The sequence below is a fragment of the Lepisosteus oculatus genome, chromosome 28 (genome assembly GCF_040954835.1).
Source record: "Lepisosteus oculatus isolate fLepOcu1 chromosome 28, fLepOcu1.hap2, whole genome shotgun sequence".
Taxonomy (NCBI): Eukaryota; Metazoa; Chordata; class Actinopteri; order Semionotiformes; family Lepisosteidae; genus Lepisosteus; species Lepisosteus oculatus.
In genome coordinates, this window is record NC_090723.1 from 7,805,006 (window position 1) to 7,818,753 (window position 13,748).

Here is a 13,748-nt window from a genome sequence, read left to right on the forward strand (position 1 = left end):
AAACGGTCTTGAATGTTTGATTTTTTTTTGCATGAATTTGCCATTTACTTAAAAATTAAACGACACTGGGAACAGGACTATCGCTTAGGATTCGTTTCAGAAGGAATTAAACTAGAAAGCCAGAAAATATGGAGCGCACTGAAGTCCTCAGTTCATTTGGACTTCCTGATAACACGCATTTTGGAACAGAAACAAAATATAGGAAAACTCGTCAGTTAATCAGGCGTTATCATGTTGGTAATCTGTTGTAAATAGTGCAGTAACTGTAAGCACAGTTCAAAGTCCCAGCTGACCAGCAAAGGTTTCCCTTTCCAAACGTTCAAGCACAAGCGGTTTCCCACGCAAAAAAAAACACGCACTAGCCAAGCCACACCACTCCGTAATTCCACGCTGTATTTACCTTGTACTGTTAAAATGTAAATTCCCACAGAACAAAGTTATAGCCCGAGAGTTTGTCTTCCTTCAAGCCTTAAGCTAAGAAGGTTTTTTTTTTCATCTAAGGCAGAGCCGATCCAAGACAGCTGTTGCTGACGCAGGGGTGTCTTGAATGAAACCTGAGAGTTGCTTCAGGTAGGATCATCACTTCGCCGAAACTTTCTGACACTTAGAAAGCAACTCAGCTAAAGCAGAGAGCGACCAGAGGAACGGCTTTAAAGATCTCACGCTTTTTTTATTACAAACCGTTAAGTAACGGGGCGACTACGGCAAAAATATATACTGCATAACGTGTCATTTTGAAGTCACTTTTATTCTGTACCTAACGTGACGTTTGATTGTCGTTTTGCAAATATTCTTTAACCTAAAGATACGCAAAGTAGTTCATATGCCAAAACGTCGACTAAATAATGGTATTTGTTCCTGCGCGTTAATCGTGATTTAGTTGATTGGAGCGGATGTGTTCGTGCTTATTTAAAATGGGTGTAGGCTGTAACAGGGGGTCTTCCCTCTGTATCCTTTCGACTTTCTTGTGACTTTTGTGGGGAAAATTGTCATCTTGACCAGATTGGTTTTCGGCAACTGCTCAATGAGGACTTTAAAACGAAATGGGCAGCCTTCACTTTTTTTCCGTCGTATAAACCTCCAGTTTACACAATGACTGGACTGTACAGCACACGGCAACACTGCGCGCTTTCTGTAGGGTTTAGCTGTAATCCACAGCTCGGAGCGCAATTGTGCCTTACAGGGATAGGAGACGTTTAACTGTTTGCGGTAGTGTCGCCTACTGGAAACGCGAACAGGTGTCTCGCCATGTGGGAGTTTCTTTTTTTCCCTACTTACAGCAGTTTGGAGGTTGAAACAGCACAGAAGAAGAGAAATGATTTGGAAGTGAAACATTTTTTGTGCCCTGGGTTTCTTGGAAGAGCTACTCGCTCTAACTAAGCGATTATATGCATGAAAAATGATCATATTCAATACGTATATAATCATGTACAATCTCTCGTCCTAATTTTCAACAGCAGGGACAAATGCTTCATGTATTTCCTTTCGCTACTGATCATGATTCATGTCATCAGAATAATACATTACAATTATTAATAGCATGTAAATTATAATATACCAAAATCCAATTATGACATTCGGGAAACAAATACGTGTCGGAAGTTTATTAGGACAAGACCGTGAAGCGCAATATGAAATTTATAATACCAGAAGTGCAAAAAGAAAGGGCACTTATGAAATGCCATACATACATTTAAATAGCTTTGGAAATTCTCCCACTGTTGCGATTACCTGCCTTGATGTTTGAACTAAAAGAAACTGTGCACTTTCTTTCACCTCTGAAAATCGTCGCTATATCTCAGCCTGCAATAAGTAAAATGCATTAATGAATCAGCTCTTTAGCAGATTAAAGGTGTGACATAGTCCCATGTTAAGTGAAGTAAAATAATGGATGATGGATGCATCAGATGATATCTGAACCCACCCCCAGACATCTTTGTCATCCCACAGCACTTTATCCATATGTCCAATAAGAAAACATCCTAAAACGTGCATCAGTGAGTTGCATCTCCTATTGCATGTACTGTATAGAGCTCTGACAAATCTTTTTGCTTTTCTTCCGCGCTTTTTAATAATTTAAGACTACACCTGCAGCGGCACTCTTAGGAACAGGAAACACAAGGAAATGGTTGTGGCTCCATTCGTGTGTTCTGAAGTGCCGATCGGACACATTCTCTTCTTGCAATTGCAAAATAAAGGCACTCATCAAGCGTTAAGCAAGATAAAAAAAAAAAGAAATTGGCGCACAACAGGGTACGACTAACCCACAATCAATGTTAAGATTTTTGCAAACTATTCCTGACTTTCCATGTACATGATCCTTCTTTCGGAATAAAAATGAAACGGGCAAGGGTTTTAAATCAGCAATGTCGAAGTGGGGAAAAGCAGGAGTAATCAATGCTTCACCTTACATACAGTTTTTTTTCCTTCTTGTTTGCAATAAACTAAGCCATGTTCCTGCCTGCACTCTGCACTCAATGTTCATGCAGATAAAGCAGCTGAGCCGAAATTTAATACCAGGGCAGACTGCTCCCTCCGATAACGTTGCCATATTCTAACATAATGAGCAGACAATTTCTTGGAAGGGATGAGTATCATTGCATAGTCACCAGGGTGAACCTTTTACAGCACGGGGCTGTTGCTTAAGAATCTCCAGGATCGTGTTGAATGAAAGACACGCCAGCAAGTCGTACCCATCACGTAGGAAACCACAAAATACTAGTTGCATGTGAAAACATTTATTACAACATAACAGTGGTTTTTAGTTCTTAATTCCCATTAATTTAGATGGGAGTGTTCTGCAGAAAGATGTACATCTACACTTACAGATGTAAATAGACAGCTACAGTATTGACATATCATCACCGGCTAATGTTCAAAATCCCTCTTTAAAATCCCCCCAGAATTCTGCAGTTAATTCTGAAAGGTTTTCCATTGTACTCTTTTCCCATCTTCTCTGCAAACAGTACTTTCATAACGAAGTTTGGACCACTCAATTGAGTACTCTCCATGTGCGTGTTTTAAACACGTGTATGTATATAGACAGAATACAAATTTAAATGGCCGTACATCGCTTCACATACCACTGGCCCCACCTAGCGTTCATGTTTCGAAGTTACCTCTGTCGAATCAATCCTGTACAGTTTAAAAGCTTTAGAGAATATGACCAAGGTTCCTAGATTTAGGATGCTCCGACACAAACATGAGAGACTAGTCGCATTTGCATGAACGTTCTCAACAGTACCTTCATTGAAAAATTATTTTTTTGCATTACTGAGAGTGCAAAGTGGAATGGCTCCATATTACAGGAAAAAAGTGATAAGTTAATAGTGGACTCCACTTTCAACCAGATTTTCATGCTGCAAGTCACGCATTCTATTAAAGTGGATTTGTGTATGTCGCACACAGCACCCAGAAGTGTGTCTGTTTATCACTGCACCTTAATCTAGTGAGAGTCTGGACGCATTGGAAATGAATGAGTTTTTGAAGACTGCAAGCACAGCCTCATCAAAAGGGAACCTTGTGTCGTCTTTGGCACAGCTCACTCAGGCCGTGTAGTCTTGGGTGATGGGGTTAAAGGGGCTGTTTTCAGCTGTGGACAGCCACTTGCCCACATGCTTCTTAATTTCAGTTTGCACCTGGAAAAACAAGACAGTCTTGATGAGCATCTGCTTTTCAACAGAATAAGGTTGATCAAAAACAAAATCAGCTGATGCTGCAGAGAGGGGTAGTGGTAGGTTGGTGTGAACAGGACAGTTCCTGTACTTTGCATGAGCGTTTTGGGTTCGTTGTCAACAAAGGAAAATAAACCAATTCGATCATGCGAAAACAAAACATCAACTGAAGGAGCAAAAGAGATAGCTTACCTCTCCATTCAAGAAGCAGTACAGGAGTGCAACAATAAATCCCTAGAGTAGAAAAAATAAATGCATCATTCATGTCTCAGCATAGTGCCCAACACTCCACTCTGTTGAGTGCACCCAATCTGAAGCGCCTTTCAAATTATAACACCATGATGGAACCCAGGTATAAATATTCAAGACCCTCTGGTTTGATACATCTTTTATTTATTTCAAGCATATCATCATCATCTAACTGAAACGAGTTTGGTTTGTGGCAAACCTCTTAGGTTATAGGTCTCTTCTGAATGGAATTAAGAAAATCTGAACACAAAGCTAGAGATGAAATGCCAGAGTACCAGAGCACTTAGGCAGCACAAGGTGACGTTGTGCCAACTGGAAAAGGGGACAAAGCAACTGGTAGTGATGCCAGTAGCTCTCAGTCCCGACACGGAAATAATCTTTTCATATTTAAGGAAATTTGGTGAGGTTTCATTGTTACGATTTCTGCAATTCAGCTAACTCCAGGGAATCCAGGGAAACCAGGGATGTGGGGAGGGCGTTCTGAGAGCTACCCATACCTGGAAAGACCCCAGGACAAGTTCAAAGTACAGTCGGAGCCTCTCTCCCACGTGCTCGGGGAAGAAGACAAACACGACGTAGTGGACTCCCAACAGAGGGGTCAGCAGCAGCGTGGATCTGGCCAGCCTCCTGGACACAGCAGGGAATTGCAGTAGTCAAGGCCAGCACCTTCACTCGGAAAGCAAGCGGTACCGTGCTCCAAACAGAGTCATGCAGTGTACTATGATTAACGCACAGAAATGCCAAGTACCATCCATTATATTATAGTCCACGGCAAACACACGCCAAGGCACAGAGGGGAATGATGGGATTCAGTTTCAGCTCGTGGCTTATGGAAAGAAGCTCAATTGAAGCATTGCACAAGAAAAAGAAAATCAGGCACTAAATTCAAGTCTTCCTGCCGCAAGGCATACAAGTCCAATCGTTTAATGAAGCCCTGATTTTCCAAAGGCTGCCTCCGTCACGTCACGAGCCGAAGCACCTGAGGCACCGAGCGCTGTAAATTAACTGTTTTCGACCTCAAAAAGGAATTGCGTCAACCATCTTGGTCCCAAAAGGGTTTCGAAGTGGAACTAATGAATAGCATCAAAGATCTTCCTGAACATCAAGTGCAGGGTTAAAAAGTAAACAAAATCTATAAACGGGTCATCCTTTTCTCAAAACTGTGGTACCATAATCCTCTTTTCACAATGCCAAATCATATCCTCAATTAATATGTTTAGTTTTTTTTAGGATATTTCAGCTGAAGGATTTCTTAAATATATTTAAGATTTTGATCCGGCGGCATTCTTCTTTTCAGGGGGTCCGATTTTGAGTGCTCCGATACTTACATGTACTGTGATCGGTCACACACGCCCACTTCTGGGGTCCTGATTTTCTGAAGAATTATCCTGATGACATTTACAAATATTATGAAATTAACCTGGACATGACAGAACAGAAAACACGGTTACATTTCCAGCCCCTTACAGATTGCCGGTATGTCCACCAAGTTACAGAACAGCACTAAGAATTTAAATCTTTTCAGCTCTTTGACTCAATGTTATCTTTCCTTTTTTAAAAGTTGTCATTGGGCGGGAAAAAAAACAAAGCTGTTTGTTCCTTGTATTCAAAATTAAAAAGGCACTTGGTTAACACAAAAAAAAAAGTAGCTCTCGAAATACGACAGATTCATTTTGCAATCGTCTCAGCGTTTTTGGACATTGATCAAAGCCTGACTTGGCAACACTTACAAACACCGACAGGAGAATAGGGGCTTTGATAATCCACCAAAAGGAGCTCTCCAAGTCATCCCAGCACCTGCCAGATACACAGGGAGACTGCAAATGACCTAGTGTTTTTGAAATAGTGCATTAAAGGTATCCATGCACCACCAATACAAACTGGGAGAACATGCAAACTCCACACAGACAGCTCCATGAAAAAAATCACTACAATGCTGGATTTTCATCTTCTCAGGGGTGGGAATACAAACCCGTTGTTGTCGAACTGTGATTTGGCAAGGACCCAGATTAAAACTGAAATCATAGGAGAACCTGAAAAGCAGACAAATTCTCTATAAATACAGCAAAAGCCTTTTTCTGTGGACACACATTATGATACGATATGTAGTGTCATTTCTGACATGTGTCTTTTTATGCAATATGACAAATACGACAACTGAAGTACATTTCTAAATTGACTTTTTAAAGCATCTCCTTTCTCATATCCAACTGGAAGATGTAATGTATAATTTGGGTTCTCCCTAACAAATCCTATATTTGCTAGTTTAAAAAAATACAAATGCCAAAAATAGGAAGACTTTAAACAAAAAAAAGTGCAAAGATGCTAATTCAACCACGCTTTTTTAACAGTAAAAGGACAGTTACAAATGACAGGATAATCTCTGTTCAAAGAGTTCACCCACAAGTTAAAAGACATAACAGAAGTGGGGAAAAATTAATATCAGAGGTGTCACATACATACCCCATCCTATAGCAGTGTACCAGCAAAAGAACCTCCTCTCGAGAGTGAAGGTAAATACCAGCAGGGTTTGCAGATACATCCCCTCTACCAGCAGCCAGAAGAAATTGGCTAGGACACAGTACTGAAAGAATGTGACCACCATCTTACAGGCCACCTGGAAGAGCCGGAGTGAAGGAAGAAAAGGCTATAGTGGGGAGTGCTAGCAGTCCCCCCACAAAACGATACATCCAGGCGTTGAAGCGCACTGAAAACAAATCTTCCTGCAGCAATTGCATTAGGAAACCTTTTTAAACCTGCCTCCGTTAAGTTTAACGATCCAAAAGCTGTTTTTTCACACCCATAAAATCATTATGGCTTTTGGCTAGCTGCAGACATTCATGGATACCAAGGACACAAATGGCTACCGTGCACAGGGTTTGAATGTTTTTCCTACAAGTATTATCTGGCGAGACGGACAGGATGCAGCTAAAAGGCGAGTTGTAAGAAGGGAACTCCACGTTCCTTCTGCACTCTGTGCCCTTACTGTTGAGGTGGTGCAGTGGTCCATGCCTTCGTCTGCGAACAGCACAGCGTCCTTCACAAACACAGCAGCCCCCCGCAGTATGAAGGACAAGAACAGGCAGATATGGATGTAAGTTCTCATGCACAGCAGTTTCCTGCAACACAAAACACTCCCACTTGTTACCTGAAAGGCTCTTTACAGGTAGAGAAGATCACTTTATTGGCCATATACAATTTTGTGCATTAGGAATTTGTCTTTTCACATGCTGTACCTCAGCTTGCTCTCCACAGAGTAGGATTCCTCTGCTGGCTGTGGGATTTGAACCTGCAACCTTCCAGCCACAGTGCCACCACTCCACCCGGGGAAATTTGGCCTAATTTCCATTTATTAAAAGGACCTGAAGACACGGCCCAACAGATGGAAACGACATGGACCTGTTTTTTTTACCTCTCCCTGCAGTTTTCTTTATTTTAACTTCTGTGGAGGCCTGAAGGATGCTGTTCTGCTAGCACAAATTCTTTGAAAATCCTACAATAAGGTAAGTGTAAATATAGAGATCCAGCTTGCATGTTTTCAGAACACAATGCCACTTCATTATTTACAATACACAACAAAAAAGTTGGGTTTTCATCAGATAGACATGCACAGACAGAAATAATTGTAATACTTGCTTACCTAAATGTACAAAATATGAGGACAGCAGTGACCAGAGCAGTCAGTGAAGTTCCATATCCAAACGTGTATAGCAGCTTGACAGTAGCAAAGTATTCTTGTTTTAAGTGTAAGGAAATCTAAGAAAAGATTTAACAGACTATGTCTCACATAAGCCAAGGACAGGTATTACTAATTATGAAAAGACGAGATTTAATTTTTCCCTACCTTATCTTCCGTTTCCTCACCATTGTCTTCAAACTGGCAGGCGTGGTAATAAGGCAGGCTGGGTTTACTCCATCCACGAATAGTGCAGTTTCTGCTGATTGAAGCTGGAGAAGAAAAATAATTGAGGACGCCAGCGTAAAAGCAATCCAACGTTTCTTCAGTGACAAGCGCGCCCCCTTCTGGTGAGTGGGTGTATTGTTACCAGGCTAACCGCAACACAAAGGTCAATCCACTAATGAACATTGCTCATTGAGAATTTCTGGCAGATCCTGTATCTACCATGTTATTCGGTCTGATACGCCGTCAGAAAAGTTCAAATATACGTGCATCACCAGAGAAGTCTGTTAACACTCTTCAGACAGCTTGCAGGTTCTCGAATGTACTACTAGCTGAACAAAACAGTGTCTTTATGAGCGTCTTCTTTTGGACCGAATTAGGTTTGTAAAAAAAATAAGCTGATGCTGCACAGTGATCACAGAGTAGAGTAGTTTATTGGCATATCTACATGTACGTTGGAATTCTTATTCACGCTGATCTCTCGGGACATACTGTACACAGTACAGCAGACAACACCACACAGTGTCGAGACACGGAGGGGTATGTGGGTATGAACGGGCAGTTCTCGTACTTTGCATGACCATTCCGACTACTGCGTCAAAAAAAAAAATGAAAATTGAAACAATATTGAACGTAGGAAGAAAGTGTTATTTCTGATACCTTCTCTAAGCCTTCAGACTATATTTTCCCAATATTCGTATATATTCCTTATATTCGTATAAGGAATCATATATTCTGCATTTTTTTTTGAGGCAGAAGACGCCAATAATCTTCAAACTTCACAGTCATAGAAAACCGATATGATCTTTCTCTATACTTTTTTTCTTACCCTAGGTCGGGTGACTCTGATGTGCTTTCGAAAACGGAGGTGGGCTACGGTCCTGAGTGGACCGCGTGTTCTTGTTACGGGTGGGGGGTGGCGGGGTAAACAAACAGTTTACAACACCCACCGAAAGATCATTCGATTTTCATACAAGATTAGAAATCCCACGCCGCGCTGAGTGAGTGAGTGTTACCTTTGGGTGCACCGAGAGGTCGCAGGACCTCAGGACAAGACATGGTCACTCTGTCTCCTACTGCAGATGCTGGCCAGCAGTTCACGCCGTCCCACTCCACCAGACAGCCTAGATGAGGCAGGAACACAGGCAGGACACTGGGGTGGTCATGGCTGAGGACGGACACGCAGGCCCCGTAACTGCATGGCTGTTTTTAGGCCAGCAAGCGTGGAAGAAATACGGAAACGGCGAGAAGATTGATTTTGCAAAAAAAGACACAAGGAGGACATGATGGGCTACTTTTGCGTCCAAATCCTTTGGAGTTTCACACGATGTTTTTGCAAGATCAAAATAGCATTCCCAATATAGGTTTGCATACTGAATGCACATGGTCGTACATAATTAATTAATTAATAATGGTGTTTCACTGACGAAAATGCGGCGATTTTGCAGGACACTGAGCGCACCTACAGTATATCAGGTCGTTTGCCTGACGAATTCAGGTTTCCATCAATCTGTATCCAGAACTGCGGAGCTGGAAATCGGAGCTCACCTGTGCTGTCGTTGTCGGCGGACGTCAACGCGTGGTCGTTACCGGTCTTCATCCGAGCGAGGCACAGGGCTGCTCGTGTTTGGAAATGGAGGACTAGAGAGCAGTCGGGATGAGTACAGGTCACCTGCAGCGTGCGAACAACCCGCAGACAACATGTGTCGACTGCTTTAGGATGGGTAGCGCGCGGAATTAGAATACGCATTCGGGTTTTTCCCCCCATCTTAACAAAGATTTTCTTTTCATACATGCTTCTCAGTCGGGAACAGAAAAAAATGGCAACAACAAAAAAAAAGACGATAAATGAAAATGATGAAAAACAGAATCCAAAGCGACGAGTTCAGTCCCCCCCTTGAACAACCTGAACCTGCTGTTGAGATGCTAAAATGATTTAAAATCTGTCAAAAAGCCTCGATTTATCTTCACTTCAAAGTCCTCTACCTGAAAGGAAAGTACTGTACCACTTCAATAAAGATAACGTGTGTGCTACAAAAAAGGAGTCTTCATGTACGTATTGTACTGTATATGCACAATAACGGAAAGAGCAATATTAAGTTCATACATTTCTAAATAGTTTCTATAATAAAATAGAACTCAATCACCAATGTAACAAATAGGACCATATATAATTTTATTGTTAAACGTTTCAAAACATCAGTTTAAACTTATTTAAAACATTAAAAACACCTTTTGTTCAGCAGTTTAAGCTTTCTCCGATGTACATTACATAACTTTTGTTTGTTATCGTTAGAACAATCGCCTTCTTCAAAAGAAATGTTGAATTTTACGTTTAGCGAAGTAAACGCTCAAAGTAAATCATTCACAACGACTAAACCAATCTAGTTTTCTATGGAACTCAAATTCTCGAGTACGAGAAAAAAAAAAGATCAGTAACCTCCGCTGTTGCGGCCCCGAAAACACGTACTGTATGATGTGTATATCATATATCAAAAATACTCACAATTGTTAAAAACATCCATTGCACAGAAAGGAAACGGATTCCAGGGCTCTTTGTGTTCATTTGTAAATAAAAAGAGGCTTCGAACGCAAGTTTTAGAAATTAAAAGGGGGTCTCTCCCTCTTTCCTCTCGAGCTACACTCGCTACAGCGCGGAAAATGTCATTTATTTCTGTCGCAATTAACAGCAGCCCTCTCAACACCAGGCTCAAGAGAATTAGTCCTCCAATGAGATCGTGTGATGTTCAGAATGCGCTGTTCTGCATCCATTTACTGTAAAAGTCCGATTTTAATTTTTGAGTTTTATTTCGCCAGGTTTAAAGCAAGCCAATGTTTTAATATAGAACCTTGACCTAAGATTATAAACCGGGGCATAATAAGCGGAGAGTATTATGGTGTTTAAAACTAGAGTTTCATTTAAAAAAAGATGTTAGAATAAAACTGCTTCTCATTTTCTCTAAATATATGTTTACCCCCCACCCCAACACGCACCGTCTACTCTCAAACCTTACCAAAGGATAAAGGAGAGTATTCGTGAATGAGACCACCTCGCATGTTAATAACGGAATGCTGGAAAAGACATTGTACTTTACAAAAATAAAACTGAACATTGTTTCATGTGTCAGACAGTTTGATTTCAACGTCTTTTGAGTAGCCGCTTCTCTGCCATGTACGAGACCCATACAGGAGTAACGCTCATTAGCAGTGATCATTCTTAAGGAGAGCTCTCCTTTCAAGCACGGGCCAGTCTTGAGGAATGCAGCCTTGTCTTTGACAGTGAAGAATTTGCCAACACGAAAAGCAGAAATCATTCATCTGCTGGGCACGAAGGGCGGGGGGATAATGGAATTTTAACAGGGACGTTAAGTCGCCTGACTGAATATTTTAAATAGTTCGGCTTCGGTTTTGCGTGCCCAAATGGTTTCTCATTATTATGTTTAATTTATGAAAGACAAATGGATTTTTTTAGTTGTCGTTGCTAACGACTCAGAAAACAACGCAGGTCTTTTGTCGTGAGAGTTGTGCTTTGCATTAGGTGACGGTCCTGAAGCAGGTTTTTACCTCTTGAAAGATTCATTGTTTTCTTAAACACGTTGTACTGGCCTTGTCTGAAAGGCGCTACATACAGATAATGAGTTAGCACCATCCCTCTGGTTCAGCATAGAGAGCCCTGAGAAGATGATCTTCACAATCCTTGACCTTCGACCTCTAAGGTCTGTGATCCTACTGTACATCCTTAACACGTCTAGCTGAGCATTGCCCAATGTTTTCCTCGTGAATGGAGACTCCTCTTTCTACAACCCCAATGAAATTTGTGCACCAGGAATATAACTCTGGTTACATAATGCACACTTGAACCCAGGCCCTTACAGGAAAAAAAAAAAAGAGAGACCTTCAGTTCCTGACTGATAAGAATTCAGACTCTCAAATGCAGGGACACCTAGTCCAGACTCTGGAAAGCCAGTGTCTCCAGATCTTGTTTTGTTTTTTAAAGCGCCAACAACCAAAACTGTTGCAGTAAGTTGGTCTGATTAAGCCAGGAATGGACTGATTTGGGCAATTAAGAGCTGAGCCAACGACTGACACACTGGCCCTCTGGGACCAGGACTGGACACTCCTGCTTAACCTTCATTTGAGAGCACCTTCCTGGAAACCCCAGAATACCAGCAGGCAAATGATCTTTTCACAAAAGTGTTATTGTATCCATCAAAGGAACACTTCAGAGAGATGACTGTGGTGTACTCTGGTAAAAGCAATGCAAAGTATAAATGAAGCCCAGGGAAATTCTGGTAAGATATAAGAATATGGAGAAACACAGCAAAGAGAGGAAAACTACTACACAAAATACAGAAATGCATTGCAAAGCTAAGAGAACATAGTTAGAAGGCAAATAGCAAAGGGGCTATACTGTAGCTTTTTCTGACATCCTATACAATCTCTACAGCCTCAGTGACCACAGAACTCTTGCCATGAGCTTTCTGTAGACTGCCACTAGACATTTCTGTTTAGCAACTGTATTAAAGTTTTAAAGGCAAAAGAACGAAATTATGTTAGAGCTTCTGGGATAAGGTGTACTCAATCAATGAATAAAACATGCCTGCACCTGACGAGTCTAGTCTGAGAAATGGTCTCTTCGTCTGGCGTGTAACCTGCCTGACAAGCAAATTCTTCATCTTGAACTGGAGAGCGTGATCTCTCGGGAGCTGCGATTTCACTCCAAGCCTTTTACTCTGTTCATAAATCAGTCTAGTGTGTTAAGGGGCGCTCAGGGACAAACATGTTTCCAGTTTCAGGTATCAAGAATATAAAGCTCTTTCCCTTCTATTAGAAAAATTCAAATAAACCAACATTTGGAACACTGACAAGTCCTGCAGCAATCAATGCATAATTGTATTCAATGCCAACGTGTGCATTTTCATGCAGCTAGAGGTCAGCATGCCTCTGCATGTCATTCGTCATTCATGCATCACTGTGTCAATTTCCACATGTACTGTAGGAGCCAGAGCACAGAGTCTGAGTTACAGGGCCGAATTGTTGCCTTGTCCAGTTGTATCACTCGCCACTTGGTGCTCCGTTACTCTCCAATCTCCTTGCTACCACCCTACCCTGTTAGGAGGAGCTGGGACGTTTTCCCACCTTCCCTCCCAATACCTCAATACACCTCCCTCCAACCCACAGAAATCAGGATTGCTCAGTCCTCCGTTTCTGCACCTGCGCAGGACTCACCTGTCCAGACCGCACCAGTGACCTCTCAGGCACAGCCTTCAGTCATTCTTACATTGAATTGCACTAAGCTTATTTAATCCTCAGCTGGGCAATGTTGGTCACTTGTCAAAACACTGCAAGATATCCTGTACAAAAGAGTTACAATGACAGAAACTTGAGAAAGTTTTGTGATTCCTGGTCATACAACCATTTTAAGCTTGTTTGTTTCTCCCAGTAGTTTTACATGTTGTAAAAGCTCAGGAGACGTCTATAAACCTACTTTGGATCATCAGTATCCATCCCATATCCATTTTCTCCTTGTCTTCCTTTCATCTGAACTCTGCACCTCCAGTGGTAATTGATGACATCTTCAGTATACTTAGCTGTTTAGACTTCTCTTAAACCTGTTTGTAGTTAACAAGTCACTCCTAGGTAGAAGAAAAATCCTCTTTCAAGGGTAAGCACTAAGAACTTTATAGAGCCTCTCTTCCCCCATGCTGGCTATTAAAACAGATTGCTGAACCAGCTCTTGCTAAATACCTGCTTAATTGATGATAAGCTGATACAGGTGGGAATGACCCGCCCACAATCTGAATTTCTCCCTTCTCTAGTTCCAGTTGGGTTCATTTCAAGCAGCTCAGCTGAAACATTGCAGCTCCAAAACTTAGAAATAGGTGCAGGCTTGATACCAATTGCACGTCCCATTTGATCTTTTA

The 13,748-nt window shown here is 41.5% G+C and overlaps 2 protein-coding genes and 1 long non-coding RNA gene across 8 annotated transcripts in view; 1 reads left to right on the forward strand and 2 right to left on the reverse strand.

Moving 5' to 3' along the window:
• The window catches only part of scn4ab (sodium channel, voltage-gated, type IV, alpha, b), a 46,215-nt gene extending 45,717 nt beyond the window's left edge, over window positions 1-498 (reverse strand). The window contains exon 1 of the mRNA XM_069185756.1: window positions 401-498. The gene's annotated coding sequence lies outside the window, so the exon portion shown is untranslated. The remainder of the gene's footprint in view (window positions 1-400) is intronic.
• Window positions 485-9,409, forward strand: LOC107079288 (uncharacterized). 3 transcript variants are annotated; one of them, XR_011183928.1, is made up of 4 exons: window positions 485-570; window positions 7,348-7,426; window positions 7,808-7,949; window positions 8,659-9,409. It is a non-coding gene; the product is annotated as an uncharacterized lncRNA (long non-coding RNA). The 3 variants fall into 3 exon arrangements; XR_011183927.1 differs by lacking the exon at window positions 485-570 and having other exon boundaries at window positions 7,034-7,426; XR_001480238.2 differs by lacking the exon at window positions 485-570 and having other exon boundaries at window positions 7,034-7,426; window positions 8,907-9,409.
• Window positions 3,546-10,544, reverse strand: ghrhr2 (growth hormone releasing hormone receptor 2). 4 transcript variants are annotated; one of them, XM_015362174.2, is made up of 13 exons: window positions 10,331-10,544; window positions 9,373-9,496; window positions 8,841-8,948; window positions 7,768-7,871; window positions 7,564-7,679; window positions 6,910-7,042; window positions 6,387-6,540; window positions 5,896-5,956; window positions 5,654-5,720; window positions 5,252-5,343; window positions 4,421-4,550; window positions 3,867-3,908; window positions 3,546-3,638 (listed from the first exon to the last, which is right to left on the reverse strand). In XM_015362174.2, exons 1-13 carry the CDS (start codon window positions 10,388-10,390, stop codon window positions 3,546-3,548), a joined length of 1,284 nt encoding a protein of 427 aa, XP_015217660.2. In that variant the 5' UTR covers window positions 10,391-10,544. The 4 variants fall into 4 exon arrangements, with proteins under 4 accessions (XP_015217660.2, XP_069041859.1, XP_015217662.2 ...); XM_069185758.1 differs by lacking the exon at window positions 10,331-10,544 and having other exon boundaries at window positions 9,373-9,574; XM_015362176.2 differs by lacking the exons at window positions 8,841-8,948; window positions 10,331-10,544 and having other exon boundaries at window positions 9,373-9,574.
• Window positions 10,545-13,748: the final 3,204 nt, after the last annotated feature.